This window comes from Megalobrama amblycephala, linkage group LG2, assembly GCF_018812025.1.
Source record: "Megalobrama amblycephala isolate DHTTF-2021 linkage group LG2, ASM1881202v1, whole genome shotgun sequence".
Classification (NCBI taxonomy): domain Eukaryota; kingdom Metazoa; phylum Chordata; class Actinopteri; order Cypriniformes; family Xenocyprididae; genus Megalobrama; species Megalobrama amblycephala.
Genome location: NC_063045.1, coordinates 11,722,807 through 11,750,383, shown reverse-complemented (window position 1 = coordinate 11,750,383; position 27,577 = coordinate 11,722,807). Strand labels below are relative to the sequence as shown.

Here is a 27,577-nt window from a genome sequence, read left to right as displayed (position 1 = left end):
GTCTGTCTGTCTGTCTGTCTATCGATAGGTCTGTCTGTCTGTCTATCTATCTGTCTGTCTGTCTGTCTGTCTTTCTATCGATCGGTCTGTCTGTCGGTCGGTCTGTCTGTCTGTCTATCGATCGGTCTGTCTGTCTGTCTATCTATCTGTCTGTCTGTCTATCTATCTATCTATCTATCTATCTATCTATCTATCTGTCTTTCTATCGATCGGTCTGTCTGTCTGTCTGTCTTTCTATCGATCGGTCTGTCTGTCTGTCTGTCTATCTATCTGTCTGTCTGTCTGTCTGTCTTTCTATCGATCTGTCGGTCTGTCGGTCGGTCTGTCTGTCTATCTGTCTGTCTATCGATCGGTCTGTCTGTCTAACTATCTGTCTGTCTGTCTATCGATCGGTCTGTCTGTCTGTCTATCTATCTATCTGTATGTCTGTCTGTCTTTCTATCTGTCTGTCTCTCTATCTGTCTGTCTGTCTATCTATCTATCTATCTATCTATCTGTCTATATGTCTGTCTGTCTGTCTTTCTCTCTATCTATCTGTCTGTCTGTCTTTATCGATCTGTCTGTCGATCGGTCTGTCTGTCTGTCTTTCTCTCTATCTATCTGTCTGTCTGTCTTTATCGATCTGTCTGTCGATCGGTCTGTCTGTCTGTCTGTCTGTCTTTCTATCGATCGGTTTGTTTGTTTGTCTGTCTGTCTATCTATCTATCTGTCTGTCTGTCTATCTGTCTGTCTGTCTGTCTGTCTGTCTGTCTATCTATCTGTCTGTCTCTCTATCTGTCTGTCTGTCTATCTCTCTATCTATCTCTCTATCTATCTATCTATCTATCTATCTATCTGTCTATATGTCTGTCTGTCTTTATCGATCTGTCTGTCTGTCTGTCTGTCTTTCTATCGATCGGTTTGTTTGTCTGTCTGTCTGTCTATCTATCTATCTATCTCTGTCTCAGTCCATTGATTTTTGCTTGTGTCTGTAGCACTTCATCCTGATGAGGGATCCAGACGTATTGTTTACTATACTTGAGAGCGACTACCCAGCATCCAATGGAATAATTCATATTATTGACAAGCCCTTTACTCTTACTCATATCGAATCTTCAAAAAACAACATGGAGGTAAAGCCACAACCGACTATTTCACAACCGACTGATCTAGTGATATCTGATGAATGATACACAGCACCAACAGCAACACTCTCTAATATAGATGTTTTTTCCTGCAACCTCAAGTTATCCTCCAAGACCATCGGGGAGATCTTCAGAGAGGATGAAAGGTTCAATCGATTCCTGTCTCTGGTTGATGTGAGTGATCTCATATCGTGCTTGTTTTCTGCATTTCTCTACTGAACCCAAGCATTCAAAATATTTTGTCTCTTTCTGCTGCAGAATTGTGGAGCCCTGTTACCCGTCAGAGGTTCAGGTCCTCTTACAGTGCTTGTTCCAACCAACAAAGCCATAGACAAATTCAGAGATGGAAGTCTTATGTACATGCTGAATGATGTAAGTCAATATGTGTTTTCTTTTCAGTGTATACAAATTATTTGGATTTGTACTGTATTTTTATTGTATTAATCAAATCCATAGGATATTCATTTATTTGTTCATAACATACTCTGATTTTCATCTCTTTGTTATAAAGGCAAAACCAAAGCTTCAGACGCTTCTGAAACACCATATGTTGTCCCTGGCTTCTGTGAGTTTCTCTTTGACCTCTGGAATCATGTATTGAATGGTTTCCCATAGTTCATTTGACATTAAAATGAGGCATTTATGTACATCACTTTGGAGAACACATGAAATGGATTGACGAATGCAATTGAAATGTGAAGTTAGGGAAGCACATATTAGCTTTTTAATAGTTTTTATAGTGTTTAGCTTGTCAGGGCCTGCAAAACCGATTTGCTTCATGCTAATGCTAGTTGTTTGCAAGTTATATTAGCTGGTGGAACATTAAAATTTTAGAAAGTATTTAATTGGACAAAAACGTGTCTACCCCTGTGCAGTAGATGTTTTCCATGTACTTTTATGTCATATATAGATGTTAAACCTGTGAAGCTCTTGCGAGATTAGAATTTGCTGCCTCCAAGGTTAAGCGTAGGGTTGCTTCGAGACTCAAAATAAACACTATGTACAAATGGTCTGTTAAATTTTTGGCAGAACAGGGGGTTACCATTTAGACAGCCATACCTTTGGACCATTTTACAACTGCTAAAAGGTTAATGTCAATTTAAGTACACTATTTGTCAATGTCAGTACACTAGCATATAGATAGCCTCAAAGCTAACAGACATGAACTAAAATCTGAAATCTCCAATTTTGATTCTATGGCGTCTTTAAACTAGTTAGTAAGTGTAGTATTTAGTTGAATATTTGGGTCAGTGATTTAAAAATAATACTAAATGTTATGTTTTAGGTTTTAAAATAGCCTTAAATATGTTATTCATTCTAAAAAAAACTGTAGCCATGAAACTGTCATTTTGGGCATTTGATGTATGTTATGTAATGTATAACATATATCGCATCATATATATTTTACTTAGGTCACTGTGGACCAGCTCGCCAGCATGTTTGAGATTACGACCATGGCCAATGAGATCTTAAGGATCAACGCCTCTGAGGATGTAAGTGACTGTCCTTTATTGATTGCGTTGGCTGTAACTCCTGATGGAAATGAGACATTTTTATGAAATTTGGGACAAATGTGTTGGGCCATTCTGTATCCAATAAAAAATGTGGTGACTAAATGGCAGTAAATATATAATTAATACATTCTCTCAATCAATCCACAGGGAAGAGTCTTTCTGGGTGATAAGGGAATACTTCTCGAAACGAAAGACATTGTCGCGTCCAATGGAATCATTCACCTGATCGATGGAGTTCTTGTACCTTCCTCCATAGTTCCCATAATGCCCCATCGTTGTGACATTATTGGGAGCAGGATCTCGTTTGTAGGTGCCTTTAATTATGACCACATAATTCTTGTATCTGTGGCCAGAAAAACAAATGATCAACATCTTATCTAGAACAAAGCACTAAACATTAAGTAAAATTAAAGGGTTAGTTCACCCAAAAATGAAAATTCCGTAAGACCTTTGTTCATCTTCAGAACACAAATTAAGATATTTTTGATGAAATTCGATGGCTCAGTGAGGCCTCCATTGACAGCAAGTTAATTTACACTTTCAAACGCCCAGAAAGGTACTAAAGCTATATTTAAAACATTTGATGTGACTACAGTGGTTCAACCTTAATGTTATGAGGTGACAAGAATACTTTTTGTGCGCCAAAAAAACAAAATAACGACTTTATTCAACAATATCTAGTGATGAGTGATTTCAAAACACTGTTTCATGAAGCTTCAAAGCTTTACGAATCTTTTGTTTTGAATCAGTGATTCGGAGCGTGTTTCAAATTACCAAAGTCACGTGAACTATTGAAATTTCGAAACACTAATGACGCAACAAAGCCTCGTTTACTGAAATCACGTGACTTTTGATTCAACCACTGATTCAAAACAAAAGATTCCTAAAGCTTTGAAGCTTCATGAAGCAGTGTTCTGAAATCGGCCCATCACTAGATATCATTAAATAAAGTTGTTATTTTGTTTTTTTTGGCACACAAAAAGTATTCTCATCACTTCATAACATTAAGGTTAAACCACTGTACTCACATGAACTGTTTTAAATATGTTTTTAGTAGCTTTCTGGCCGTTTGAAAGTGTGAATTAACTTACTTTCAATGCAGACCTCACTGAGCCATGGGATTTCATCAAAAAATATCTTAATTTGTGTTCCGAAGATGAACAAAGGTCTTACGGGTGTCGAACGACATGAGGGTGAGTAATTAATGACTGAATTTTCATTTTTGTGTTAACTAACCCTTTAAGTGAAGTAAATAAAATCATAGGCTATTATAGTCATCCTACATTATAATTCTTGTTTCAGCATAAATCGGTCACAATATTTAATCTTCAAATTTAATAGGCAAACATAGTTTGTTTAAACAAATAACTTTTTAATTGAACAATAATAATAATTTTAAATGATTTTCCCAGTGTACTTGCGTGGCCAAGATTCCAAATGGAATTGCAAAAACACTGATTTATTTAAAAAATAAATACATAAAATATTTATTAAAATTAACTAATTATTTTCCATTGCAATTAATGAATTTATTATGGTAAATAAAACATCTGTCCAACAAGATTTTCTCTGCAAAATTCTGCTTCTCTCCATAGGGTTCCTGTGTCCGATGTAGTCATCTCCATGAGACACAGTGTCCACCTGGAAGTGTTGAGCTGGTATTTGGTGTTTTCACTTATTTATGAACCATATCAGACATCTATAATCAATAATCAATTATTAAAAGACATTTTAAATGAATGTGTTTTCAACATTGCATTTACAAATAAAGAAAATCGAAACATGAGCACCACTGACAACAGTGTTGACCATAATTTATTCCAGTGAACTATGCATTTGGGCATTTTTATTTCCCGTTTGATAGACAGGTCATTTTAGTGGCTGCGAGCCACTTCCTGATCGCCGATGGTCGTACTCGTTCTTGGAGGAAGGCTGTGCCAAATACTGCAACATTACTCAGATGGTATGAAAATAAGGTCTCAGATCCCACAATGTTTCAAATGCATTCATCTTTAAATATTCTGAATTATTTACAATGAGTAACCTGTGAGATGTTTGCCATCGTGTTTGCAGACGCCGGAGTGTTGCAGTGGTTTCTATGGGCCGGACTGTAAGCCGTGCATTGGAGGTTTCCAGCACCCATGTTATGATAAAGGGACTGTAAGTATGTTAGTATGAACTCACTATGAACGTGAATTCGGCTGAAGAAAGTGCTGATGTTTATTTGCCATGTCTCCATCTGTAGTGTTTTGACGGCATCAATGGAAATGGCTCCTGTAAGTGTGAACCAGCATTTAAGGGTGTAGGATGTCACCTCTGCTCAGACCCCAACAAACATGGAGAGAACTGTGATGAAGGTGAAATTATATACCTTTATATATGTGTTTTTCTTTATCGGTTTATCTTTTCAAAGTACCTCCTTCTGTCTCTTTGTCCAAACCATGACCTGCTGCTGATACAGTATTAGCCGTCTTAACCTTCTCCTCTCCTTGCATTCTGTTTGGTCCTGTAGATTGCCGCTGTGTCCATGGCACCTGTGATAACAGGCCTGGCAGTATGGGGCTGTGTAGGAAAGGAACTTGTCTGAAGGGGTTTTCAGGGGACCTTTGTGACCAGACCGCCACCCCCTGCAATTCAGACGGCGTCCTAGAGCACTGCCACATTCACGCCATATGTGTCCAAAACAATGGACAAAACATGTACGTGTCACTTGAGCATAATGTTTAGATCATTATAGGCTGCACACAGGTATTTATTTTATTTTATTTTAGATAACATTTTTGTCAAATATTTGCCAGTTTTTTTTTTTTACTCTGCAGTACACATGTATATAATATTTATATAATAAATATTAATTTATATAACAAAAGTAATATTTTATTTATTTTAGAGTCAGGTTTTTACTTTACTTTTATTACAGCCAGAGTTATTTTATTTTAGACATTTTTTGTCAAATATATGGCAGTTTTTTTTAACAACCCAATACTTTATGCTGCAACGGTACGGAAGAGGATTAGGGCCAAGCAATGATAAAAAAAATAAAACCATCTCGAGATTAAAGTTGTTAAATTTCGAGAAAAAACTCGTTAAATTTCGAGAAAAAGGTCGAGATAAAATGTTGAGAATAAACTCATTAAATTACGAGAACAAACTCGTTAAATTTCAAGAAAAAGGTCAAAATAAAATGTTGAGAATAAACTTGTTAAATTACGAGAAAAAAACTCGTTCAATTTCGAGAAAAAGGTCGAGATAAAATGTTGAGAATAAACTTGTTAAGATAAAATGTTGAGAATAAAGTCATTAAATTACGAGAAAAAAGTTGTTAAATTACGAGAACAAATTTGTTAAATTATGAGAAAAATGTCGTTAAATTTCGAGAAAAAAGTCGAGATAAAATGTTTAGAATAAAGTCATTAAATTACGAGAATAAACTCATTAAATTACGAGAAAAAAGTTGTTAAATTACGAGAACAAATTCGTTAAATTACGAGAATAAATTCGTTAATTTAACGACTTTATTCTTAACATTTTATCTCGACTTTTTTCTCGAAATTTAACGACATTTTTCTCATAATTTAACGAATTTGTTCTCGTAATTTAACAACTTTTTTCTCGTAATTTAATGAGTTTATTCTCAACATTTATCTCGACTTTTTTCTTGAAATTTAACAACTTTAATCTTGAGATGGTTTTATTTTTTTATTATTGCTTGGCCCTAATCCTCTTCCGTACAATGGCCATAGTTTTATTCTATTTTTTACAATATTTTTTGGCAAACCATTGACAGTTTTTTTTTTTTTTTTTTTTTTTTACAACCCAAAACTTTTCAAATTTAATTTAATTTAATTTAATTTAATTTAATTTAATTTAATTTAATTTAATTTAATTTAATTTAATTTAATTTAATTTAATTTAATTTAATTTAATTTAATTTAATTTATAACATTTTTGGCAAATATTTGACAGTTTTTTTTTTTTTTTTACAACCCAATACTTTTTATTCTGCAGTGCCCATTGAAGCAAGCATCTTAGCAATGGCAGTGTCTTTGTGTTTAACTGTTGTTGTTCTGACTTGTTTAATCGCCATCTGTCTTTGGTGTGTTTTTGATCTATTGTACATTGTGCTGTAGGTGTGTTTGTCTGCCTGGATACGATGGAGACGGTTACACCTGCACTGAAATCAATCTCTGCCTCCAGCCTCAGAGAGGAGGCTGTGATGCCAATGTGAGACAGATGTATTTCTCTTTTCCAGCAGTTTGCCTTTAGCCCTCAGATGTAGAACAAATCTAAAGTGATGTCTGCCCCGTTTTTACTAGTGCATCAGAACTCAGAAGTTGCAGTGATTTAAAGTCGCTCTTTGATTCAAACTGACACATGAAAATGATTTCCAGCATTGGCCAGGGTTGAAATTTTGCACCAACATTGAAGTTACTTAAGGAGGCAATATGTTTTAATAATAATAATAATAATAATAAAACTCTGATAAGACAAGACCAGACTAGGTCTGTCTGCAACTCATGGAAACCCATTCCTGCTATCTATAACAAAAAAACATGCATCGTAATTATGACACACAAATTCAAAACTGATATAAAGCAGAAGGTTAGGAAATGCTATGAAAACCAGCAGAAATAGTATGAAAGTCAACTTTTGTATTCCTTATTATATGACATGCTGCTAAATCATGCAATATGACAATGTTCAGTTATTTAAATCAGTTTTGATTTCATGTTGATCCTGACTCCGTTTTTTTGTGATTAATAGGCCATGTGTAGTTACGATGCGGGAAAGGTGAACTGTGTTTGTATGGAAGGATGGACCGGTGATGGAAGTTTGTGTGTGGAGATCAATAACTGCCTGCTGGAGAGTCGTGGTGGATGTCATGAAAATGCAGAGTGCACCCCCACCGCACCAGGACAGGTAATGATCCCGATACCATAACCTGGATTAGTAAATAACCTGTGAGGATACAGTTAACACAAAAATCACAAAAAAATATCTCTTTAAAGGCACAATATGTACATTTTCACCACTAGAGGTCGCTTATTCAAAACAAAGGCGTAGCTTGATGATTCGCTGAATCATGGGAGGTGTTGTCTACAGGTCTATAGCCTGTGGAAAGGAATCGGAATGGGACTCAATTATTAACGTTACTGTAGTATGAGGCAAAGCAGGGCCGAGTGCTGTACGAGCAGAAACAAGGCTGCTGGAGCGATTGCAAATGAGAGACAAGCGTGACACGCGTCTTGAGAGCAGCGGAACTTTTATTATGCCGCAGTCGCCACTTCCTCTTCTTGCGGACAAGCGTATGTGGGATAATGCAGTGCTGTTTTATCATATTACATACATTTGTGTGTTGAAAGTTGTTATAGTGCTACTCTGCGTTCACTCGGCGGCTGCTATGAGACACTTGTTGCGCACTGCAGTAAGCTAGATCGATATTAGGCATGGTAAATCATGGTACTCACAGTAAATCAAGAAAGCAAGATTTAAAAATAAGACTTACAGTGTTGAGCTATATAACATGATTAGTTTTCTTTTGATGAATGCATCCAAACAGTTGCTCACCTGTCTAATAAAACACATAATGTATTAAAGCGTCTTTGGTGTTTCCATGGTTTCTACAAAATGAAAATGGAAACCGAGGGTAACGCGGGTATGATGTCATTTATCGGCGACGCACAGACATGGTCTGTGTCCTGCTTAAAATTGCTTATTTCTCTGGATTTAAACATTCTTGGAAAAATTTGGGATAATTTAAGTACACAAGTCAACAAAATATATAACATTGATCTAGTGTTTTTTTGGATATTTGAATCCAAAAATCTTACATATTGTGCCTTTAATATCTCAATTGTCTCTCCTAGACAGCATTGAGATTAAATGCTGCTCTTATTGAAAGTCTTTTGCATCTCTAGTCCTTAAATTATGTTCAAGGTCAATTTGACCCAAACACATTTTTCAGTTGTCAGAAATGCAGCATGCCAGCAAAATTTCAACAGTCTGAGGTGGTGTGGAATGTGTGTACTAAATTTCTATTACGATTGCAATGTTAGCAGGTCAATTTGACCTGCAAATTTCATTCTTAAAGGCAGGTTCACAGACTACAAATTAAAAAAATAATATATGTAATTTATATCAGTTCCTCAACTACCCTCTGAGGGTATATACATTTACATTTTTTCATTTGGCAGATGCTTTTATTTGAAGAATATATGCTGCGTTGTAAATTTTGCTGGGAATCGAACCCATGCTCTTTTCTCAGAAAAGCACACAAACATACACAATGTATAATATAATACAATTTATAATATTCACATTTTGTGGAAAAAAAAAAGTTAAAAAAAAGTTTTCAAGTTTACTTTTTTGTAATGTGTGAGAGGTATTGATGCTAAAATGTTAGTATTTTTACCTGATTTTAATTTTTTTGTTTTGTTTTTCATAGTGTAATTTTTGGTTAATTGTTTTCAGTTCAACTAGGGTCAATTTGACCTGGAACATAACGATCCTACCCAGAACTTTAATGTACTGCAAGGGCTAGACATCTCAACAGTGTCTCAAATACCAAAGTCTGCAGTCAAGTCAGAGATCTAAATATGAACTGAGCTATGAAAGAAAAAAAACAACCATTGCACACCCAGAACTGAGTTTTGTTCAACTTATTTTTCTGTTCAGAATGAATGTAGCTGCAAGAAAGGCTACATGGGAGATGGCATTGTTTGCCAAATTGTCAACCCCTGTTTGTCAGATAAAGGAGGCTGCCATTCTCTGGTCAGTATTTCATGCTTGCAGAGTTATGTACAACATAATAACCTGTCAAAATGCGGATTCTGGTGAGATTATATTTAAGGCTAAAACTCCTTTATGCTAGTATGTTAGTTGACATAACTGTTTGATAATGTTTCCAGGCCACATGTAAATTGAAGAGCCCTGGAATACGTGAATGCACGTGCCCAAGTGAATACGAAGGTGACGGACTCACGTGTTATGGAAACATGCTTGTGGTAAGATGACGCATGGACACTTGCACCATACACATATACAATAGATTTGTTCCTAAAAACTGATTTGGATCAAAGTCCGATTTTAAAATATAAATGTGTTAAGTTATTCATTTTTTTATTAATGTTTTTATTTTCAGGAGCTGGATGGAAATTCTGTGTTTTATAATTTCAATCGGTTCCTTCAAGTAAGTACATCTTTACCTGAGGAAATTGTCAAAAATTTTATAGTGACATAATTGATAGAAAAAAAGGAATATTTATTACACAAATATTACTATACAACATTTCTGTGTTCATCTGCAGAAGCACAAAGTGATTGAGAGTGACAGCAGAGTCACGGCTTTAGTTCCATCTAAAGCTGCTTTCAAAAACCTCAGTGATTCAGACGAGTCTTTTTGGATGGATTATTACAGGGTGCCTCACCTTCTACAGTATGTGTTTGGATTGACATTGAGAACTGATTTCTGAGGTTTGCAAAAGAGAATAAATGCCATGAGATAATTTTCTGTGTGCGATTTCTGTCTAGAGTTCATTTTTTAGAGGGGATCTACACCTCTGAAGACTTACAGCAGCAAGTTGGTAAAACAGTCCAGACTATAGGAAAGACTAAATGGGAGGTCCAAAGCAACGGCAGGGTAACTGTCGCACAAACCCCACCCCTTTGATTAATTACAGACTTAAATTGGTCATCTTTCACTGCTCTAATGTGACCTGTTCACCCTTGTGTCCCTAGGAGCTCATGATCGGCAATGCTACTATTCTTGTTCCAGACCTCAAGGCAATAAATGGGTGCATTCACATTATTGACACGGTAATTAAACTTTGTAAAGATGGTGTCTGTTTTTTAAAGTACCAAAACTATAAAATATTTAGTGCATCCTACACTATGTGTGCTACAAATTTAAAATAAACAAAAAAAAAGGGATTTCCCATGGACTTATATGGAAGGAGGGACCCAAGACATATCTGGAGACCAGAATAACAGCATAGCAACACCCTAGTAACCACCCAAAACACCATATCATAATCATAGCAATGCCTTAAACACATAGAAAACCAGTAGTAACACCCTAGCAACTTCCCAAAACTTTGCAGCAATAACAAAGCAATGCCCTAAACACACTTAGTACACCTTATCAATTGCATAGCAACACCCTAGCAACAACATGGCAATGTTCTAAACACACTTAGAACACCTTATCAACTGCATAGCAAAACCTAAAAACATGTAGAACACATTAGCAACTGCATAGCAATGCTCTAGCAACTACTCAAAACAACCTAGCAACAGAAATTCTGTAAAGACTATAGCAACTGCATTGCAATGTCCTAACAGCTACCCAAAATGCCCTAACATTAACATAACAACGCTTAAACACACTTAGAACACATAGCAATGTTCTAAACACACTTATAACACCTTATCAATTGCATAGCAACACCCTAGCAACAACATAGCACCTTAGCAATTGCATAACAGCCTAGCAACAAAATAGGAACATTCTAAACACACGTAGAACACCTTATCAACTGCATAGCAATACCTAAAAACATGTAGAACACCTTATCAACTGCATAGCAATGCCCTTGCAACTACTCAAAGCACCCTAGCAACAACATAGCAAATCTGTTTTTCTTGCAGGTTCTTCGACCCGCTTTATCTGATATACCTCCACCACCTCCCACTCTGATGAAGCTCCTGAACAACACGCCAGCATTCAGCCTTTTCAGGAAGGCGGCACTGGTGTGTTTCTGCCATTCACCCAGAGATATAACTTAGTCAATATTTGCAAAAAAGAGTAACTGAGTAACTGAATGCTGATTTTGTAACATGCTATTTTTTAGCTTTATGACTTGGAAAACAGTATCCCAACTAGAGATTACACCATTTTTGTCCCGTATGACAGTGCCGTACAGGAGTACCTAATTAAAACAAACTCTACACAACTGGTGAGTGGAACTTTTTGATACAATGTTAGATCATGTGTCCCAATCATAAAGTTGATGAAATTGTCTCTTTTCAACAGAGCCAAGACATTGTAAAATATCATGTAATTCTAAGTGAGCAACTCTTTCCTGAACACTTGGGCGATGGACTCTTCAAAAACACGTTTTTGGGAAATGGCACTCAGATCATGTTTTATGTGGACACTGAAAATCAGGTATTGCACAAAACCAAACTCTATTCTGTACCCATATACTGTACAGTGCTTAAATGAAAATAGTGTTGACATTAACTTTTTTGTTCACCAGCCACTGTGGCTAGTTTTCCAAAGCTACCTAATAGGGGTTGCACAGACTAGTTGACTTTAAAGCTCTGCCATGACGTCAACTAGTCATTGATCATGGCCTATAGATGGCGCAACAGGAAAAGAAATCTTTGAAGTCCTCAATTACGCTCCATATCCAACAGTTAATAGCAAATAAATGCATACTCCGAGAGTGCTCCACAAGACATGTTTGATTATACCATCTGCATGCTCAGTATCGATCGAGTGAATACACGTTTTAAACAGCTTATTGTACACTTAAGTTAAACGACGCTCTAAACTAATGCACTGCTGCATTGTAACCCACACACATATAAACAGTAGCACGCACATCACATGCAGATTGCGCGCACGCAGAACATTCAGTATCGCAGAAATGTATTGTCAAAACTGTTCTATGACAACATTGTGATTTATCAATAAAATAGCTTAGAAACTGAAACATTCTATCAAATATTTCTTAGTAACTACAACCCACAACTTCACTATAAAGCCCAAAGTATAGTTCACTTTTTACGCGTACCGAGGGTAAGTGTACAGTGCTCGTGATGCAAATTTCATTATCGGAAGAGTAGATATTTGCGTATTTATTTTATTTTTTTTTGCAGTAATTAGTTTATCCACAAGGTGCCAGAACACATGCAAGCTACAGCGACAATGGAGGCCTACATAGACAAGAGATTGTGTGAAGAAGTTAGAAAATACCCTCATTTGTACAACTATAGCATGAAAAAATACAAAGATGGTTGTAACCCATGGCGAGAGATTGCTCAAAACTGCGCATGTGTCGCAGTAGTGCGTAGTCAAATTAAGTATACTTGCCAAGGCTGCGCTCGATGAAGTATATCCAGGGCTTTAGTAGAGAGACGCTGCTAGGTAGAAGTAATTCACACACGCAATTGCTCTCTCAATAATGCATTCATATAAATGTAATCTTTACTGTGCTACTTTATCTGTATCTGATTTAGAACGAGCAGAAATCTTTGAGAAATATAACGTCCCAAAGAAAAAAGAACTGATAAAAATAAGGTGTTATGTAGGAGCAATAGCCTTGTGGGCAGAGCTGTCATATGCCATAGCTGTGCACAAGGCGACCCACGTTTGAGTCTCAGGTTCAGGCTTATTTGTTCATTAATGTTGCCATCAGCGACTAGTCGACGTTGACTCGTCTTTAATCACATAAATGTTGACTTTAAAATTCTGAAGTCATTCAACCCCTAGTTACTAGCCTCTCAACATTTTCACTGGCCACAATTTTGATATCGATAACATGGGGAAAAATTGCCACATAGATATTTTTAATATTATCTCGTAATTTAGCAGCAGGTATATTAGGCTGCTGTCACTTTAAGACCCGACACACTGATCCATTATACTGTTACACTTGAGTTTTCTTACTGAGCTGTTTACGTTCACTTAAAACATAACTGACTGTTTACGTAAATACTCGCCAAGACTGGCATTTTGACATTATTTTATGTGTATTTGTTTAAGCACAATAAGTAGCGAAATAGGAACTGAATTTAGTAGTGAGAAGCAGCTTTATTTGCGCGCGGTTTGGGTGTGAGCACAAACTACTCAATCCCACTCCGAAATTCAAGCCCTGTAACACTAACCAGAAATCCACCCGCAATTGGCGGGTTGGCGGGTATTAATATCAAGCTCTGGTCATTACTAACTATTCCTAAATTCCAGACAATGGCCAATGACGTTCCAATAAATGGAAGCTTTATTGAGACGAGGCATGGCACAGTGTTCGGGATCCCACGTGTCTTAGACCTTCACAAGAACCACTGCAGTAAAGAAGTGATTTTAAAAATTTCTGTAAGTTTCTGTTGGTACTTTTGAGGTTAATCTCGAAGTGGTGTAACGAACAAAGTTAAGGAACGTTTGCTTTCTTTGCAGGGCCGCTGTGGAGATTGTAATTCTGCACCAAAATGCCTCTATAACGCCAAACCTGTAAGATGGGTCCATTGTTGTTTTAGTTTGTTCTTAACTTTCATGTGATTCATAATGGTAAAACTAAGAAAAAGAAGTTTATGATTTGTTCTTCTCATCTCTTTAGATACAGCCAAAGTTCCCTCAAAATATGAAGTCAAACTGTAAATACAGGACAAGGGTTGGAAAAAAGAGAGCAATGGTGCCAGGCTGTCACATAGATTGTTTGAGAACAACAAAGGTACTTCATTTTCTAAGGTTAGAAGCGTACTTAAACAAGTACGCAAACTCAGATGTGACTGATTGCCCAGTGCTTTGAATGTGCACATTCTTGTTGTATGTACTGAGGACACTTACAATGGTGCAAGTGTTAGTTCACCCAAAAATAAGAATTTGGTTCATCTTCAAAACACAAATTGAGATATATTTAATGAAATCTGAGAGGTTTCAGTGAATAAAAGCCTAAATTTTCATCATATAAAGCAATTGTATCTCTTCATAAGACTTGAATTAAAGTGTCTGATTCATATGAATTTGTTTAACAAATGCCTTTATGATCTTTTTAGATCTTTTAAGTTTTGGTTACCTGGACTTTCAATGGAGGGACAGAAACATTGCAGGTTTCATCAAAGATGAATCTTATAAGTTTGACATGAGGGTGAATAAATGATGACAGTATTCATTTTTGGGTGAACTATCCCTTCAAGTAAGGCTTTGCGCAAATGACACTATTAAAAAATGTGTACATTTTTACTTCCTTGTGTGTCGATGAGAATTTCATAGAGGTGGTTCCAGTTGTATTCATTAGATTCACTATATTTCTACTTTATTTCAAATGTAATTATAAACATGTTGATAGTCTAACTTTAACTGGCTTGCTCTTCAAGATTTACAAGATTTACTTTTGTTGCTCCGTTTTGACCATCATTGACCTGAAAGATAAAACTAACCATAGAAGATAAGTTTACAATAATGTCTCCTACAGTGCCCACTTGCGGAAACAGTCAATATGCAAGCTATACTTATGTTTGGACACATTTCTGAACAATACAATGTGTGAAATGGAGATTGCGTAGCTAGAAATGCTTGCGGAGTATTGTGAACCGGTTGGGTTTACACCTTTAAATTCAGGTTCGAAGCTGATTCAGATTCAGACCTCATAATAACTTTCTTTCCAGGACCACTCCTGCTGTTCGGGATACTTCGGTCATGATTGCTCCAGATGTCCTGGCACTGTGGATAACTGGTGCTCCAACAACGGCCAATGCCAGGACGGGCTGTTCGGCAGCGGGGAGTGTCTCTGTAAAGAGGGCTTCCATGGAACAGCCTGCGAGATGTGTGAACCTGGGAGATATGGAAAAGACTGCAAGTCAGGTAACATCTAAGGGGATTTTTCTATTCTACTGTCTTTCAGTGGGCATTTTTAAACAAACCCTTGTAAAACTATGGTTTTCGTTTGGCAGAATGTCACTGTGAACATGGCAAATGTTTGGACGGAATGGAGGGAAATGGGCAATGCATTTGTTTCAAAGGTTGGAAGGGAGTGAATTGCTCTGTTGGTCAGTATTTAAGTCAAACTGCAACATTTTGTGTCTGATAACATATTTCTTACCTTAATGCACTTGACGTCATAAAAATGGTATAATTTGCAGTGTTAGTTGATGATGCCTGTGGTGGAATTTGCGATGTCAATGCTAAGTAAGTTTGTAAAATACACATATTAGACACTTGATATTTTAAACACGTTAATAAGTGTTTATAGTAAAATATTTTTCTGCTAGCTGCATCTCAGGAGGTTCAGGGACTCCTCCAACTTGTTCCTGCACAGCTGGTTATAAGGGTAATGGGACGTTTTGCAAAGGTTTGTCTATGCATTTTTTGTTAAGTTTGTCATTGAAGTTTTTTTCTCAGTGACAGTGAAATCAATTTACTTTCTTAATACTTATTCCTGGTCTTATTGTGAATGCTTTGCATACGACTTCCACAGAATTTGACCCATGTGCCACGGACAATGGAGGATGTTCCACAAATGCAAACTGCACAAAAACATCACCCGGTGAAAGGAGCTGCACATGTAAAGCCGGCTACATTGGTGATGGGGTTATGTGTCTCGGTAAAAGAGGGATTTCCTTCCTGTAATATCCAAATGGGTAGCATAGATTCAATGAAATTTGTGTTTTAGATTTGACGTGTACATCAATTTTTATTTTCATGTAGCATTTAAAACTGATTCCTCTAGTGTTGTTGTTTTGTTTCTTTGGTGTTAGTTTAATATTATTATCAGCCTTGATTATGAATTTTGTTACCATTTAATGTAAATGTGATATGTGCTTAGGGTGTGCCTCAGGGCTCTGTATTGGGTTCAGTTATCAGTTTTGCATTGTCTGTAAGCATTTACTTTTTTAAACTTGTGTTATTGTTTTTTTTTTTCCTAAAGAAATGGATGCTTGCTTAGTGGACAATGGAGGATGTGACAAAAATGCTTTATGCATGAAAGTTGGAGCAAACAGGGTTTGTTTAACCTTTTTTTTAGTTCATGCTTAAAAAATTTTAATGTTAAGAAGGCAACATTTAGATGTTGAGCGTTACATTTGTTCCAGGTTGCATGCGCATGCAAGCCTGGTTTTATTTCCCAAGGTCATAGATGTCTGGCAGTTAACCCTTGTCGAAAGGTAACAGATTTCAAAGATAGTATTATAGCAAATAATTTAAAATCTATAAGTATTTTTGTGTGGAATCATTTTTATTTTATTTTATTACAGAATAATGGCGGCTGCAGTGTTAATGCTCTTTGCAGATACATCGGTGATGGGGAACGTAATTGCACATGTTATATTGGCTACAAAGGAGACGGTTTTAAGTGTGCAGGGACTGTCAGTAGAGTCAGTATCATTTAAGCTGAATTTTAGGTTAAAGGTGCCCTAGATTGTTTTTTTACAAGATGTAATATAAGTCCTAGGTGTCCCCTGAATGTGTATGTGAAGTTTCAGCTCAAAATACCCCATAGATTTTTTTTAATTAATTTTTTTGGCTGCCTATTTTGGGGCATCATTAACTATGCACTGATTTTTTCAGCGCGCCGCCCCTTTAAGAGATGCGCTCTCTCTGCCCCACGAGCTCTCGACTATATATACATCGCATAAACAAAGTTCACACAGCTAATATAACCCTCAAATGGATCTTTACAAGATGTTCGTCATGCATGCTGTATGCATGCTTCGAATTATGTGAGTAAAGTATTTATTTAGATGGTTACGTTTGATTCTGTGTGAGTTTGAGGCTATGCTCTGTGGCTAAAGCTAACATTACACACTGTTGGAGAGATTTATAAAGAATGAAGTTGTGTTTATGCATTATACAGACTGCACGTGTTTAAAAATGAAAATAGCAACGACTCTCGTCTCCGTGAATACAGTAAGAAATTATGGTAACTTTAACCTCATTTAACAGTACATTAGCAACATGCTAATGAAACATTTAGAAAGACAATTTACAAATATCACTAAAAATATCATGATATCATGTCAGTTATTATTGCTCCATCTGCCATTTTTCACTGTTGTTCTTGCTTGCTTACCTTGTCTGTGCACAGATCCAGCCATTAATACTGCCTTTCCTTGTCTAATGCGTCGAATGGGCTGGCATTATGCAAATATTGGGGTCATACATATTAATGATCCCGACTGTTACGTAACAGTCGGTGTTATGTTGAGATCCGAGTGTTTTCTGGAAGTCTTTCAAACAAATGAGATTTACATAAGAAGGAGGAAACAATGGGGTTTGAAACTCAATGTATGTCTTTTCCATGTACTGAACTCTTGTTATTCAACTATGCCGAGGAAAATTCAAATTCTGATTCTAGGGCACCTTTAATTATTTATGATGATTAACCAAACATGAGAAACAACAACTGCTTTTCAAATGGATCTCATCGTTTATTGCAGGAGCTTCTTCGTATGCCCGAGGCAGCGTGGCTGCGAAGAAATTTTGGTGTAAGTGCGCGTTTAAAATTTGTGAGAGAATTTGCTAATTTCTTGATTTATTTGAAATATATTTACAATAATAATGTGAAATATGTGTATGTTATAGGTAATGAGAGTCCGAGATTTGTACAGTCAAGGCCCTTTCACTGTGTTTGTCCCAAATGCAGATTATGTCACTAATAGTTCGGTATGCTACTCTCACACAAACTGCATCACACACAAAAAAATTATAACATTAGAAGTCAGTTCATGTCCTGTGCTGAAGATTTTGCTTAACTAATCTGATGTTACCTGATATTCAAGAAGGCCTAAGGGAAGAGACTTATTTTAATATATCAGTATTGATTGGATATTAAATAGTAGCCATTATGTAATAAATTTTGTTTTTCGAAGCTGTTAAAAGTTAAATGTATGCAAGATTGCGAATGCACTTTCCATTGGAATAGCGTAACCCATTGCACATTTTCACAAATCAAAATAGGATTAACCTCTTTTTCTATTGTTATTTCATATAATTTGTTATCATGACAGATTCTGCAGGTTGAAGCATGGATGAATTCAAGTCACAGTTCAGACCTGCTGCGTTACCACATTGTCAGTTGTGAAGAATTGCGTGAATCAGACCTCAAATCTGTTAAAGAAGTCGTCACCAGTAGCGGATATAAATTACGCTTCAGCGTTAGAGATGTGAGTACTTGAAGTTTCAAGCACATTTTATATTTTTGATATAGATTATTTATCTAAATTAGCAGTGTGACCAAAATGTACAAAAATGCCTCCCAAATTCAGGATACCGGGGTGAAAAGCACAATTATTTCACCTTTGAAAAGAATAAAACATTATTAAGTATATGGTTAATGCCATGTCAGAAGCTTCTGTGCCACCTTTGTAGTGTAAATATTTTTTATTGGTAACAGCCTATTCTGAATGATTAATTGAACAAATTGAATAAATTTAATGATTTAACATATACATTTAATTAGGTCATTATAAAAATTGCCCTTACAAAAGTGAAAAATGCCTCTGCAAATCAATTCCCCTTAATGAAAAAGTTCATTTCTGACCCTGATCTGAACCATCTGCTTTTGTGTCTCAGGGTGTTGTGTACATCAATGACAACACAAAGATCATCACCAGTGATATTGAGTGCTCCAACGGAGTCGTACATTTTATAGACAAGGTCCTCTTTCCATACGAACTAACGGGCAAGGCAGATATCAACACTGATGTATGTAACTCAACGAATGGATACCAATTTTTAAGCGTAAAAAAAAAATTTGATAAAAGTATCATTCCACAAAGTATAAACTCAATTTATGTTGCAGTTGAACATTACTGCAGCTGCTGAACAATATGGCTTCAAAATCTTCAGCAAGCTCTTACAGGTAATATTTATGCTGTACATTTAGATTTTTTGGTTATCAGACCAGATGCATTATTCATGCCTGCATCTTCATCTAAACAGGATGCGGAATTGATGCATGTGGTGCAACATCAACCCTTTTACCCATTCACCATGTTCTGGCCAACGGATGACGTTTTTAACAGACTCCCTGAGGATAGAAAGACATGGTTGTACAGCGAAGACCATCGTGATAAGCTACAAGCCTACCTCAAAGGTCACATAGTCCGCGACCAGAGGGTATGAGGCTCCAATCTGAATGAAATCAATTAAGTTATATATCAAAGTACCATGGTTGTTACCATTTGATAGCGTCACTGAACCATGGTACCGCCAAAGTACTTTCTTTTAAGGGTCACAAAGCTGTTTTGGATGTATGTTTCCAGGTAGTTGCTGTTGCTCTTACTGCTGAGAGAAGAATGGAGACATTGATTGGATCAGAGCTCACCTTCAGATGCAACAAAGAATTAATTGTAAGTATTTTGATGAGGAATAATGGGCAAAGAATTCCTTATATCCTCCTTGTATGTAAAAATGTATGTTTTTTATATTGACGTTTAGGTTTATTTTCATTTAATAAATTTTTTTAACAGTTATTATCTAGAATAAAAATTTGTAGAAATAAATGTTTATTAAAATTCTAAATATTGTTTTTGTCTCTGTTTTTATGATGATTTAAAAATATTTTTTTCAACATTTATACTCTGGAATGAGTGATTGTAGAAATAAATAATTTAATGTTCATAAATATTTGTCTTTTTATAGTGAGTTTTTTTTTTTATTTAGCCTCTGAAATGAACATTTGTGGAACAAAATATTTATTATTATAAATATTAATACATATTTGTCTCTTTTTTTCAAACATTTAAAACTTGACATAAGCCAATTAAGCTAACACGTTCTGAAGAAAAGACTGAAATGTGAGATTGGAAACTACATCATGTGCCATTGTAAAAAGACGTTTGATTGTAAATTTGCTGACGTCTCATTGACTGATTTCCAGGGTGACATCTTAATAAATGGAAACAATGCCAGAATTGTAGCACGAAACATGCTGTTCAATTCAGGAATTGCACATGGGATTGATCAGCTTCTGGAGCCGCCGAGCATTGGCGCTCGCTGCGATGACTTCTCAAGCATAGAGATAAAGGTATAAATGTTCATGATCTTAAATATTTAAGTGAGATTATTTACATCACCAAAAAAGGCACAAAATAAAATGTAAAGGTCAAATGAAAAAAAGCACAAGTGCGCAGAAACAATCTAGTTATTTTTTAGTTCAATTTAGTCTCACGAGTGGTGCAACAAATTTGCTTAAAAGTGATTTTAACATTAAAACACATGGGCCGTTCTAACATTATTATAACATTGTTTGTTTTCAGGGACTCTGCGGTTCTTGTGGTGTGCCACCCCGTTGTCCCCTCGGATCAGAGGATACAGTGAGTGTATCTGCGTTTGGTGATTTGTGGTTCTGCAGCATTAAAGGATCAGTTCACTTCAGAATTAAAATTTCCTGATAATTTACTAACCCCCATGTCATCCAAGAAGTTTGTCTTTCTTTCTTCAGTCGAAAAGAAATTATGGTTTTTGAGGAGAACATTCCAGGATTTTTCTCCATATAGTGGACTTCACTGGGGTTCAATGGATTGAAGGTCCAAAATTCAGTTTCAGTGCAGCTTCAAAGGGCTCTACACGATCCCAGACGAGGAATAAGGATTTTGTCTAGTGAAATAAGCGGTCATTTTCTAAAAAAATAAAAATGTATATACTGTTTAACCATAAATGCTCGTCTTGCACTGCTCTGCGATGCGTCACGCATTATGTAATCATGTTGGAAAGGTCACGCGTGACGTAGACGGAGGTACCGCAGTTTGGCGAAAAAACGTCGTTTTACCTTTTTTTTTTGCTTAGTCCTTGCACATTCGCTTTGTAGACACTGGATCGGTCCTTCCACCTACGTCATGCGTGACCTTTGTAACGTGATTACGAAATGCGTGGCGCATTGCATAGCAGTGCAAAACGAGCATTTGTGGTTAAAAAGTATATAAATTTTTTATTTATTTTTTTAGAAAATGACCAAATTTTTCACTAGATAAGACTCTTATTCCTCGGCTGGGATCGAGTAGAGACTGCAATTTGGACCGTCAACCCGTTGAACCCCAGTGAAGTCCACTAAATGGAGAAATAATCCTGGAATGTTCTCCTCAAAAACCTTAATTTCTTTTCGACTGAAGAAAGAAAGACATAAACATCTTGGATGACATGGGGGTGAGTAAATGATCAGGAAATTTTCATTCTGAAGTGAACTAATCTTTTAACAAAACTTTAGCAGCCAGCACTTTATTGACTTACTTTTTGTTTTGTTTTTTTCAACCAAGACAAATGGTATTATACATGCTTATACTTATACAAATGTAGCATGCACTGATCCAGGATGATGTCTTCTTACAGAACAGAACTAGCATATGTAGAAGACCTTACTCACCTTACACGTACAGACGGCCCAGTTATTACGGTCTGTACTCGTACGGTTACGGATACAACTCCTACAGAGATTGGCTTGGTTGTAATCGGGTATGCACGAAAATGACGTGGGATGCCAAGTGCTGTAAAAACCACTTTGGAAGAGATTGTCAAGGTGAGAATTTAAGGCACAAAAAGCAAGAGGTTGAATGAATGTTGCATTAAAATGATGCAGCAGCCAATAGGTGTTAAACTGTGTGTTGGTTTGTGGTTTAGTGTGTCCTGGTGGTCTGGAGGCGCCGTGTGGAGAGCATGGAGACTGTGATGATGGGCGCACCGGCACAGGGGTGTGTAAATGTCATAGAGGTTTTGTAGGCACAGGCTGTGAGCTGTGTGAAAGGAATCACTTCGGGCCGAACTGTACAGGTAAACCCATTCAGCCCTTTTTTAACTAAACAGTCTTCACTAAGTGAAGTAGACTAAGTGAACAGGCAAATCAGGCAACCAAACTGTAAGAATAATTATGCAAATAGAGCACTACATAATATGCAGGAAGCACGTCCAGCTTTTGTAAGGAGATAAAATGGAGGTACTGGTAAGAATTTTCATAAGAATTTTCACACTTTGTGAATAATTTTTTTGTTCTTTGTTAAATTTTTAGCATTAATCTTACAAAATATGTGACCCGATCTGGCGAAATGAGTCGGAAGTCGCAACGTTCTATTTTAAGATATGGGCCGATAATGTGGAAAAACAATGAAAAAAATCGATTTTTTTTTTTTAAGCTAATTTCAAAGAACAGACTTTCAAGAATAATCTCCCAAAGTTTCGTAGTCCAGATAATTGAGTAAAGGTATTTAAATGGCTATTAAATTTGACATGGTTTTACTAAATTCGCTGGAAATTAACTTCTCAACTCCTCTCGTCACTTATGAGCATTTCCCGGTATCCCCTGAAACGTCATTATCTCTGCTCTACAAATATGGTGTTACACGTTGTACAGAACCAATCAAAAAGCTTAGAAATGTAAACATACTGACCTAAACGCTGATTTTTAACAATGGGAAGCCTCGTTTCGACTGACAGGCACGCGATCGGTCCAGCCATCCTCCTGTCAGACTAGCGCGCCTTATAAAATAAAACTCCCATTTGCGTGTCTCTCTTTAAAAGCCAATAAAAATTCAATCCATATAGGTAGCACAAAAATTCTTTTTGCATACAAAACCAAAGACTTTAAACTTTAATATCAAGCCTCCAACATCCTTCTGTTGTGTTGTTTTCACCCTCTAATGAGTCTGAGTAATATGCGTTTACAACAAAAATAGCACAGCAGCTAACTGAATACAAGTATGTATATTTCACATGCTCATAACTTCATGAAAAATGCACAGATCATAAAAATCGCACATCAATATTTAAAGCAGATTCTCAAGATTAAAATGAATCCAAAAATTAATATAATATATTGCGTTGATCACAAGATATTACTCACGGAATGATTTAACATACTTGGCTAAAAACATGTCTCTCATCTCTCCGGGATGCAGTGTGTATCCAATGTTCCCGGACCCATCCATGTTCGTTTTCCAACGTGGAATAACACATAATAGATATCATTTTAAAGCTTAGAATCTCATCTTTTTAATGCATCTAACCATTTTGAAAAACTCCTAACGAGTGCTGAGAAGCTCCTCTAAACCGGAGTTTACCGCCCGTTGGCGCCACCTGGCTGCGGAAAAAATGAACAACAATTTTTCAAACTATTCTTTATAATATCACCACGAAATTTGAACCAGATGCAGCTCACATATAGGAGAGCATCACCAAAAAAGAATTTTTTAGCGATCTTATTGTGTTCCTGAGTTTTTCCATGTCAAATAAAAAAAGAAAAATTATTTAAAAAAAATTATATATATTTTTTGTCTTTTATCAGCTGTTTGTCAGCAAGATAATGTCCAAATGTAATGTAATTTATATTTTCTTAAATTTTAAAATGTTTTCTATCAAATGATACCTACCTTTAGACTCTCCTTGCTAGAGTTTTGGAGTTATGAGTCTTTACTTTTGTGTGTGTCGCTCAGAAAAAAAAAAAAAAAAAAAAGAACTCTAAAAAAGCCTTCAGGTCTTAAAGGGTTAATTCAAATAAATACTTTAAAATAATTTGAGCTTCAGCCTGGTTTAATAGCATTTATATATATATATAAAAATGTCTTTGGTCAAATTAAGCTGTAAAATAAATAGTTTATCCCTTTAAATGCAATGGATTTTGAAAGATATCAACAAAAAAACGGGCAAAAAACTTTAAAAGCGATTTTCTCAGGTTTTCAATTGGAAAAAGAGGGCAGACGACCATAATTAAAATGGGTATATCTTTAAAACCATTCAAGGTATGACTTTGACTAGGATATCATTTTAAAGCTTATTGTCTCATCTTTCCATTGATACCAAAATCTCAATTTTGAAATTTGGGTCACTGTGACTCATTTTGCTGGATCAGGTCACATATAGTGAGGTTTATGCTTTAAAATATTTTATAAAGTTTATATTGTTTAGATTAAGAGTGTTTTTACATACTACAATGTAATGAAAACAACATACAAAGTTCAAGGTCAGTAATATATAAATCTATATTAATGGGCAGTACATTTTCTCAACCCACGAGGCACTGGAGACTAAAACGTAAAAATATGGACTTGCGAAAATTATATTTGCATTACTTTTTTATATATTGAAATGTATTTTTAGTAGCCGTACTCTAATTTGTGTTAACAGCTTTAACTCTCAGTTTATCAATCTTTTCTCACAGCGTGTAACTGCACCAGCAATGGCGAGTGTGACAGCGGTCTTGACGGAAGTGGCAGCTGTTTCTGTCAAGAGGGGTGGACGGGTAAATACTGCGAATCAAAAATCGGTAAGAGCAGGCTTCACATGGAAAACTGTATTAAAGGTGCCATCGAACATTTTTTTAAAAGATGTAATATAAGTCTAAGGTGTCCCCTGAATGTGTCTGTGAAGTTTCAGCTCAAAATACCCCATAGATTTTTTAAATGAATTTTTTTAACTGCCTATTTTGGGGCATAATTAGAAATGCGCCAATTCATGTTGTGGCCCCTTTAAATGCTTGCGCTCTCCGCCCCTGGAGCTCGCGCTTGCCTTAAACAGTGCATAAACAAAGTTTACACAGCTAATATAAGTGTTATAAAGTGTTCGTCATGCATGCTGCATGCATACATCGGATCATGTGAGTATGGTATTTATTTGGATGTTTACATTTGATTCTGAATGAGTTTGATAGTGCTCTGTGGCTAATGGCTAATGCTACACCGTTGGAGAGGTTTATAAAGAATGAAGTTGTGTGTATGAATTATACAGACTGCAAGTGTTTAAAAATGAAAATAGCGACGGCTCTCTTGTCTCCGTGAATACAGTAAGAAACGATGGTAACTTTAACCACATTTAACAGTACATTAGCAACATGCTAACGAAACATTTAGAAAGACAATTTACAAATATCACTAAAAATGTCATGATATCATGGATCATGTCAGTTATTATTGCTCCATCTGCCATTTTTTGCTATTGTCCTTGCTTGCTTACCTAGTCTGATGATTCAGCTGTGCACATCCAGACGTTAATACTGGCTGCCCTTGTGTAATGCCTCAATCATGGGCTGGCATATGCAAATATTGGGGGCGTACACCCCGACTGTTACGTAGCAGTCGGTGTTATGTTGAGATTCGCCTGTTCTTCGGAGGTCTTTTAAACAAATGAGATTTATATCAGAAGGAGGAAACAATGGAGTTTGAGACTCACTGTATGTCATTTCCATGTACTGAACTCTTGTTATTTAACTATGCCGAGGTAAATTCAATTTTTAATTCTAGGGCACCTTTAAATGTATTGGATTATTAAAGATATATATGAGGTTAAATACAAGACCAAATCTGCGTAGATTACCACAGAAAATATTTTTTACTTGTTCAACAATTAAAAGAAATAAATTGTTGACAGTTATACGGACCCCCCTAAAGGGACATGGTGAAGGAAAATAATATGAGATGGGAGGAAAAATTGTCAATGTTTTGTGTTCTCTCACAAAATGTTCGTGAGAACACAGATGTATTGAAATATTTTTTTTTTCTCCCAGCTCATATTTTTTCCATCACCATGTCACTTTAGGAGCTCCGAGCAGTTATACATTTACAGTGGAAGTCTTTAGTATTTAAAACAAGATAAATCTACTTGAGAAAATTGTGTTGATATAAAATGAAACCATAAAACAAGAAAAAAAAATGATAATGTTGTATGAAATATAAACAAATTTCTTAATTTTATTATAAATAAATATATTCCCTTGAAACAAGTTCAGTTATCTTTATACTGGAAAACAAGACAAAATACTGATTAAGATTTTTCTCTTTTTTTTTTGCAGTAATTGCCAAACTTAAATTTTAACTGGATTACTATCAATTGTATTTTGTTGTTTCTTTAACCAACACTCTCTTTTATTTAACAGAAGTCAAGCCGATCTGCTCTCCTACATGTGATCTCAACGCAGTGTGCAACTCTCAAAATCAGTGCGAATGTGTGCCACCCTATGGAGGAAATGGTATCAACTGCACAGGTGGGTTATGAATCGCATCTATTATATTAAGAGTCTGCTATTCTTTTATATTTATAACAATTTTTAGAACTATATCTTTATTTATAGTTATTTTCCTTTAGACTAACTGATTGTAAGATGCCTATTCTGAATTCAAATGTCTTATTGCCATTTTTATTAATAAGAGAGGGCTCAGGTTTGAACTCAAGACGTTCATGTCATGTAACCTAATGACATTTAATAAAATGCATAGAGATTTTGAATCTGATTATAATCAGTTTTACAATAAGGTTTTACTTTACACTGCAAAAAAAGTTTTTCTTAGTATTTTTGTCTTGTTTTCCAGTATAAATATCTGAACATTCCAAAATCAAGATACATTTACTTGAGAAGCAAAATGACTAATAAGATATTAAAGACCCCCAGTGGTGAAAATCAAGTTTTTGATGTTGTTTATATGTCTATGTGGTGTTTTTAATATGCTTTAAGACAAACCATGTGCAAATTCATCAGTCAACACCATTGCTGAGTATTTTCTCCTGAAAACTACAGTGTACCAAAGACAGTCTTAAAAACCCACCTCGGTGCAGGGCGGGGCTTTTCATATCATTAGTATTTCCCTGCAAAAGTTTTATAGTGGGTGAATTATAGGTATATTTGATGTATATTACGATGTTACAATGAATTATGTGCCATTCTTCACTGACTTTCTATGATGTTCAAAGCATTTCTAAGGATGCTGATTTTTAGAAGGAAGCTGTCTGAGTCTGAGACGGTGAACGGGAACACTTTGTGTAAACACCAGTTTTACACCAGTTTGTGTAAAACTGGCAACACATTATTAGCTGTTTGATCACGCAGCCAAGCAAAAGGCTAATCATATCAATTACCCTTATGTGTCTGACATTGTAGAGAGCCATACATAAAACACATTACCATTCTGATATATCGACTTGTAGACGAGCCTATATAATTCACTCTTCCTCTTCTTCTTCTGAATCAGTTTCTGGTTCAAACATATATGGCTGACTTAAACCAATATTTCCACTTGCCATTGTGTAGCGTCTGCTACAGTTGAGGGAATGGATCAGGTAATCCGGGCTGCTGTGATTGAGTGGAGCCAGGGACTAATTAGCATATTCATGAATACAAGTATACGAAATGAAGCAAATGTGTACAGTTATATTCAAGCAATTTTAAGGCAAGAAGAAATTATTTTCACTGGAAAAAATGTTTACTTATGTCAAAGATGAGTTTTAAGGGATAAAATTATTGA

General features: G+C 35.8%; 1 protein-coding gene across 3 annotated transcripts in view; it reads left to right on the top strand.

Moving 5' to 3' along the window:
- The window catches only part of stab1 (stabilin 1), a 53,727-nt gene that overhangs the window by 13,459 nt on the left and 12,691 nt on the right, over positions 1 to 27,577 (top strand). For all 3 annotated transcript variants that reach the window (XM_048182665.1, XM_048182664.1, XM_048182666.1), the window contains 46 exons: positions 975 to 1,112; positions 1,227 to 1,298; positions 1,383 to 1,496; positions 1,636 to 1,689; positions 2,537 to 2,617; positions 2,786 to 2,944; positions 4,234 to 4,296; positions 4,503 to 4,601; positions 4,712 to 4,798; positions 4,884 to 4,995; positions 5,151 to 5,337; positions 6,769 to 6,862; positions 7,403 to 7,558; positions 9,314 to 9,409; positions 9,547 to 9,642; positions 9,780 to 9,827; positions 9,946 to 10,073; positions 10,169 to 10,277; positions 10,376 to 10,453; positions 11,285 to 11,386; positions 11,488 to 11,592; positions 11,670 to 11,804; positions 13,608 to 13,736; positions 13,818 to 13,871; positions 13,978 to 14,091; positions 15,029 to 15,224; positions 15,314 to 15,409; positions 15,503 to 15,548; positions 15,632 to 15,711; positions 15,838 to 15,963; positions 16,288 to 16,361; positions 16,451 to 16,522; positions 16,613 to 16,732; positions 17,795 to 17,842; positions 17,940 to 18,020; positions 18,365 to 18,520; positions 18,930 to 19,061; positions 19,159 to 19,218; positions 19,299 to 19,475; positions 19,622 to 19,708; positions 20,239 to 20,385; positions 20,618 to 20,674; positions 21,687 to 21,873; positions 21,975 to 22,124; positions 24,505 to 24,609; positions 26,215 to 26,322. In XM_048182665.1, the coding sequence (XP_048038622.1) occupies positions 975 to 1,112; positions 1,227 to 1,298; positions 1,383 to 1,496; positions 1,636 to 1,689; positions 2,537 to 2,617; positions 2,786 to 2,944; positions 4,234 to 4,296; positions 4,503 to 4,601; positions 4,712 to 4,798; positions 4,884 to 4,995; positions 5,151 to 5,337; positions 6,769 to 6,862; positions 7,403 to 7,558; positions 9,314 to 9,409; positions 9,547 to 9,642; positions 9,780 to 9,827; positions 9,946 to 10,073; positions 10,169 to 10,277; positions 10,376 to 10,453; positions 11,285 to 11,386; positions 11,488 to 11,592; positions 11,670 to 11,804; positions 13,608 to 13,736; positions 13,818 to 13,871; positions 13,978 to 14,091; positions 15,029 to 15,224; positions 15,314 to 15,409; positions 15,503 to 15,548; positions 15,632 to 15,711; positions 15,838 to 15,963; positions 16,288 to 16,361; positions 16,451 to 16,522; positions 16,613 to 16,732; positions 17,795 to 17,842; positions 17,940 to 18,020; positions 18,365 to 18,520; positions 18,930 to 19,061; positions 19,159 to 19,218; positions 19,299 to 19,475; positions 19,622 to 19,708; positions 20,239 to 20,385; positions 20,618 to 20,674; positions 21,687 to 21,873; positions 21,975 to 22,124; positions 24,505 to 24,609; positions 26,215 to 26,322 (4,915 nt within the window). The remainder of the gene's footprint in view (positions 1 to 974; positions 1,113 to 1,226; positions 1,299 to 1,382; positions 1,497 to 1,635; positions 1,690 to 2,536; positions 2,618 to 2,785; positions 2,945 to 4,233; positions 4,297 to 4,502; positions 4,602 to 4,711; positions 4,799 to 4,883; positions 4,996 to 5,150; positions 5,338 to 6,768; positions 6,863 to 7,402; positions 7,559 to 9,313; positions 9,410 to 9,546; positions 9,643 to 9,779; positions 9,828 to 9,945; positions 10,074 to 10,168; positions 10,278 to 10,375; positions 10,454 to 11,284; positions 11,387 to 11,487; positions 11,593 to 11,669; positions 11,805 to 13,607; positions 13,737 to 13,817; positions 13,872 to 13,977; positions 14,092 to 15,028; positions 15,225 to 15,313; positions 15,410 to 15,502; positions 15,549 to 15,631; positions 15,712 to 15,837; positions 15,964 to 16,287; positions 16,362 to 16,450; positions 16,523 to 16,612; positions 16,733 to 17,794; positions 17,843 to 17,939; positions 18,021 to 18,364; positions 18,521 to 18,929; positions 19,062 to 19,158; positions 19,219 to 19,298; positions 19,476 to 19,621; positions 19,709 to 20,238; positions 20,386 to 20,617; positions 20,675 to 21,686; positions 21,874 to 21,974; positions 22,125 to 24,504; positions 24,610 to 26,214; positions 26,323 to 27,577) is intronic.